The sequence below is a fragment of the Pangasianodon hypophthalmus genome, chromosome 13 (assembly GCF_027358585.1).
Source record: "Pangasianodon hypophthalmus isolate fPanHyp1 chromosome 13, fPanHyp1.pri, whole genome shotgun sequence".
Lineage (NCBI taxonomy): Eukaryota > Metazoa > Chordata > Actinopteri > Siluriformes > Pangasiidae > Pangasianodon > Pangasianodon hypophthalmus.
Genome location: NC_069722.1, coordinates 721,669 through 727,718, shown reverse-complemented (window position 1 = coordinate 727,718; position 6,050 = coordinate 721,669). Strand labels below are relative to the sequence as shown.

Below are 6,050 nucleotides of genomic sequence, written 5' to 3'. Positions count from 1 at the left end.
AGAGAGAGACACAGAGAGAGACAGAGAGACAGAGAGAGACAGAGAGACAGAGAGACAGAGAGAGAGAGAGAGAGAGAGAGAGACAGATACAATGAGAGAGAGAGAGACAGATACAATGAGAGAGAGAGAGACAGATACAATGAGAGAGAGAGAGACAGAGAGAGAGACAGATACAGAGAGAGAGACAGATACAGAGAGAGAGACAGAGAGAGAGACAGAGAGAGAGACAGAGAGAGAGACAGAGAGAGAGACAGAGACAGAGAGAGAGACAGACAGATAGATAGATAAATAAATAGAGAGACAGACAGATACAGAGACAGACTTTAATTACTTAAAATGAATTGAAATTGAAAACAAAAAGCAGATGTAAATTCTGAACAATAATAATAATAATAAAAAGAAAGAAAGAAAAATATATTATGCATGCACTTTTATAGTCACCTGTACAAAATTCTGACTTTAAAAAATTAATTTAGAACTAAACTCTACCTACTAAACCTTTTAATTTTTTTACAGTTTTATTACTTCAGTAGGTAAACTTTAGATCTAAATCAAAGGAAAATGAAAACAATTTGAAACTAACAAAACTAAACAAAATCCTAAAGACAAATTAAACTTCAAACTGAAGCTGAAAATAATAATAATAATAATAATAATAATAATAATAATAATATTTCTCTGTCTCATGCTAAGAAGCTTGCGTTTCGATTAAGCCACGCCCCCTCTGTGTTACAGTGACATCACAACACAATCATTTGCATAATTCAGCTTGTAAAATGTGTATTTTTTGGTTCAGGTGATACGCTGGTAAAGAAACACTAACCCCAGATTAAAGTATATTTAATTTGTGATGATGTTACTTGTTTTCTTTAAGTCATGAATGTCTTGCAGGTCTTTCAGTATCTACAGCACCTTTAAGCACCTAAAGCACCTGGTGTGACATGAGAACACACCTCTGAATCCAGGTCCAGCGTGAGCGTGAGCCGGACAAACTGCGCCAGACAGTCTTCTCCGGTGGAGGGGTGAAGGATCACACTGACTCTCCATCCTCTACACACACACACACACACACACACACACGCAGTTATCTCATGCACTTCTACGTGCAATAACAATCATGAGAAACACCACATGGTGACACGAGGACGTAAACACCCGAACGTCTCTCATTCCAAAAGCATTAACACGAACTCGTCTCTCGTTTTCAGCTATAAACATCATCCGCTCTTCTGGTGAAGGTTCTCCACAACATCCTGGAACACTGCTGTGGAGATTCGCTTCCTGGATCACAGTCAGCGTTCTACCTCATCTCCAACAGGTTCTCCAGAGCGCAGTCCACTTCACCTTGGTTCTCTTCCAGAGACACGCGGTCCATGAAGCTCCTGAGAGAAAGATCTCGCGCTGGTGCTTTCTCTCAAACATCTCCGCTTCACAATAATGAGGAGACACAGGTTCCTCAGGAGAAGCCCGTGATTTCCCGTGATCAGGGTTTGTGCAGTGAGACTGCACAGCTGTGAAACAGCTGGATTCACTCATTAGCACATTAGTACACATACTTCTGGCTGTGTGATGTGTGTGTTTATAATAAGATGAGATTTATTTACCCTTCATCATTCTGTGTGACCGTCAGCTCATCCAGATAGATGGACTGCAGAACCTCAATCTCACACAGGACACTGCAAACAACAACGCACTTACTATTACTATTATTATTATTATTTTTATTATTATTACTATTATTATTATTATTATTATTATTGTTGTTGTTATTATAGTGTAACACTGAACATTGCTAAATATTCTGCTCGGTCTGAAATGACCTGAACTACACTAACCTAATCCCAACATAATTAAACATGTCTTTATCCAGACTGAAGAAATCAAAGAATATTTTACAAGGAATTATTAGTTATTATTATTTAACTCGGAATATTCAGCAAGCTAGCAAAAAAAAAAACAAATAAACAACTAACAGCTAGGAACCGCTAGCTAAGTATTTAGCTAACATTACTCAGCTTAACTGACTCAGAATTAGCACTTAGCCGCAGCTTAGCATGACAAATTATCTTTTTTTAATATCCTTCATCTTATAAAAGCACAAATTCCGCTGATATTGAACGCGGCTCGGTATTTACACACATCCTGCTGAACATCACTCACTCGCTCTCGGCCGCCATCTTTCCCCCAGATGGCTGGTGACGTCACAGAACGCGCCCCGGGACACTGTCGACAAACCTAATCGGCGCTCTGATTGGTCAGTTTGAGCTAAAAAGAATCTGTTCCTGTGCTAGGATTGGCTAAAAAAAATAAATAGGCGCAGCTATTCTAGCCAATCATAGCGCGGAGGCGGGACTTGCAAGCACACGGCCGTGTAAAAAACACCGCTATTTAAAAGATTTATTCAGTTATTTTTAAGATTTAACATCTTTTAATGACATATTTTTTATTATTCTCATTCAGACACATTTTAATGCTTTTAAATTATTTAAACTGATCCCTTTTGTACAACTAAATTAGAAAATAGAGAATTAAAAACAGACATTAAGACTCATTTTACGTCTATTTACAAAATATATGGATTATATAGTAACATGTAGTTAAAAAAAAAAAAAATATATATATATATATATATATATATATATATATATATATATATATATATATATATATATATATGTGTGTGTGTGTGTGTGTGTGTGTGTGTGTATAAAGCTAGATAATATATTAATTTTTATATAATAGCTAGATAATATATTATTTTTCCTCAGATATGCACAAACACACAATTATTTATTTATTTTTTTTACCTAAATATCAGTTTAATTAAAAAGTCATTGAACTGTCCATCATGCATGAAGGGGATATAGTGTAATAAAATATAAAAATTATACAGTAAAATATAAATAGATACACAAACAGGTCCATAAACATTTGGACATTAACAATTTTATTGTTATTTCTGTCTTAGAGTTTAAATTAAATTAGAAAATAGATAAATAAAAACAGACATTAAGACTCCTTTTACACTACAAAATATATAGGTTTTATATATATATATATATATACACAGATAGATAGATAAATAGATAATATATTAATAAATTATTTAAATATTAAAAATAATTTTCATTCCTCAGGTATGTAGAGACTTATTTATTTATTTATTAATTATTATTTTAACCTAAATATCAGTTTAATTAAAAAGTCATTGAACTGTCCATCATGCATGAAGGGGATATAGTGTAATAAAACCTAGAAATTATAAATAATAAAATATAAATAGATACACAAACAGGTCCATAACAAATTTATTGAATTTAAATAACGACGATTATTTCATTATATTCAAAGTTCAGATTTTCTGCTTTAATCATTTTCAGAGTATTTAGATCCAAATCAGCGAATCGGTGAACACTGCAGAAATTAAAGCACTTTGTATGTGTGTAGCTCCGCCCCTTTTTTAGGGACCAAAAGTAATTGGACAGTTGGCTGCTCAGCTGCTCCACGGCCAGGTGTGTGTTATTCCCGTCATTACTTCACTTACAGGTAAGCAGATAAAAGGTCTAGAGTAGATCTGGCATTTGCATTTGGAGTCTGTTGCCTCTCACTGTGAAGCCCAGACAGCTGCCAGTGAGGCAAACCTTCATTAGGCTGAAAAATCGAAACAAACCCATCAGAGAAATCGCAAGAACATCAGGTGCGGCTCAAATCATCTTTCTGTTACATTCTTAAAAAGAGAGAACGCACTGGTGAGCTCAGGAACACCAAAAGCCCCGGAAGACCACGGAAAACAACTGTGGTGGATGACAAGAATTCTTTCCCTGGTGAAGAAAAACCTCTTCATAACAGTCAGCCAGATGAAGAACATCCTCCAGGAGGTTGGTGTATCGGTGTCAAAGTCAACAATCAAGAGAAGACTTCACCAGAGTAAAATACAGAGGCTTTACCACGAGATGTTCACCACTGGTAAACGTTACAAACAGGAAGACCAGATTAGAGTCGGTCAAAAACATTTAAAAAAATAAATAAATAAAAATCCTGTAGATGAAGATGAACTTGTAGCAGAAGATGGGTAGAGAAGAGTATGGAGAAGGGAAGGAACTGCTCATGATCTGAAGCGATGCTAGAGGAACTGGATCTCTTGTATTTATTGATGTGAAGCAGCAGGATGAGTTCTGAAGAGTACAAGGTGATATTATCTACTCATGCTTCAGAACTCATTGGATGGAGCTTCACAGCGCAGATGGACAAAGACCTGAAGCGAACATCTGAAGCAACCCGAGACTTTTTTAAGGTAAAGAAGTGGAAAGTTCTGCCGAGCTGAATCCATCTGAGCCGCGTTTCACTCGCTGAAAGTAAAACTGAAGACAAAACGCCATGAGAACAAACAGGAAGTGAAGCCAGCTGCAGTGAAGATCTGGCAGAGCTTCATCAGGGAGGAACCTCAGCATCTGCTCATGTCTGAGAGTTCCAGAAATCAGGAGGTCATTGAGTGCAAAGGATTTACAACCAAGTATTAAAATAAAGATTTAATTAATGATGTAAATATCATGAAATAACTTTTTATTATTAAATAAAAGACACAGACACCAAAAATATAGTGCATTTTTAAAACAGTAATTTATTGCTAATGATTAATTTGGACGCATGACTTGGCTCATCAATACTTATTTATTTATTTATTTTTTTAATTGGACATAAACGTATTGACGAATCACATCAGCTCTGTTAATGGCTCTTTGATTAGGTTTGTAATAACAGTGTAATAACAGTGTAATACCACCGACTGCATTTTAGTCATAAAATTATACTGAGATGTTTGTAAAAAAAAAAAAACAAACAAACAAAAAAAAAAAACACCATTCGGGTACTTTATAGTGGCTTCCAGTTCCAGTTTCAGTTCCAGGTTCCAGTTCCAGTTCCAGTTCCTCTCATCAGTGCAAAGTCACGCATAAACATAATGTGAAAGGTAACGTGTGGCGGAGAGCCGCGGTTCCTCAGCCGGTTCCTCAGCGTTCATTTCTCTCTCGGTTCTCAGCAGCATTTCTTTCCTCTCTTCCTCCTGTCGCGGTCGCGGTGAGCGTTGATGTGAACCGTGTCCTTCTCTCTCTCTCGCTCTCTCTCCGCTCGGCTCTGACTCTGTTTCTTCGCCCGCAGGACCATGTGGGTAAACGCCATGAACATCTGCATCATCATCACCATCACACACACACACACACACACACACACACACACACACACGCACGACGTGTGAACCTCCATCCTAATTTCTAATTTTTCGTCCGTGTCTCACAGACTCTACGCAAGAACAATGGAAAACTATTCTTTCATCTGATTGGTCATTTGTTTCTTCTTCTAATTTGCATAACGTTAAAACCAGCTGGACTGAAGTTCTCGCTGCTCGCTATCCCACAATCCCTTTCGCAACTCCTCGCCGGAAACGAGCGGGAAATGTCACGTGACGAGTACGCGTGCGGTGGACACGTGGCGTAAAACACGGAATCACACGCGATTAAAAACGAAACAAGGAAATAAAACGAAACGTGATTATTTAAGAACGATAACGTTTGGATGTTAAAGTTTTTAAGTTTTTTTTTTTTTTTTTTTTTTAATAAATTAGTGACTCAGGAATAATTCTGTTTAATATTATAACTCTGTTTGCAAGTTAATAATAATAATAATAATAATAGTAATAATAATAATAATAATAATAAAAAACACCCAATAAAAATAAATATATAAATAAATTAATTAATTTACATTAAAATTTTAGATGAATTTAAAATAACGTAGTATTTAAAAGTTATTTTAAATTAATTTAAATGTATTTATACATTAAATAAATAAGATTAATTTATTTTATTTTAAATTAATCTTATTTATTTAATGTATAAATACCTTAATAAATAAATAAATATATTGTCTAAAAGCCAAACAACTAAATAAAAATGAGAAAACATATTTTCTTATTATATAAGATAAACAAAATTAGATCAAATCCTTCAAATATTTTGACAAATGCAAGGAATTTCACCTGAAATTAATTTAAA

The 6,050-nt window shown here is 35.1% G+C and overlaps 2 protein-coding genes across 2 annotated transcripts in view; both read right to left on the bottom strand.

Annotated features, from left to right (window-relative positions):
* The window catches only part of rnf25 (ring finger protein 25), a 20,271-nt gene extending 18,031 nt beyond the window's left edge, over positions 1 to 2,240 (bottom strand). Inside the window, exons 1-3 of the mRNA XM_053239385.1 lie at positions 2,161 to 2,240; positions 1,605 to 1,676; positions 954 to 1,050 (exon numbers count right to left, since the gene is read on the bottom strand). Of these exons, the coding sequence (XP_053095360.1) occupies positions 954 to 1,050; positions 1,605 to 1,676; positions 2,161 to 2,177 (186 nt within the window). The 5' untranslated portion in view covers positions 2,178 to 2,240. The remainder of the gene's footprint in view (positions 1 to 953; positions 1,051 to 1,604; positions 1,677 to 2,160) is intronic.
* Positions 2,241 to 4,596: 2,356 nt separating this feature from the next.
* The window catches only part of si:dkey-16l2.16 (ras-related protein Rab-35), a 16,768-nt gene continuing 15,314 nt past the window's right edge, over positions 4,597 to 6,050 (bottom strand). Inside the window, exon 7 of the mRNA XM_034309755.2 lies at positions 4,597 to 5,184. Within this exon, the coding sequence (XP_034165646.1) occupies positions 5,035 to 5,184 (150 nt within the window). The 3' untranslated portion in view covers positions 4,597 to 5,034. The remainder of the gene's footprint in view (positions 5,185 to 6,050) is intronic.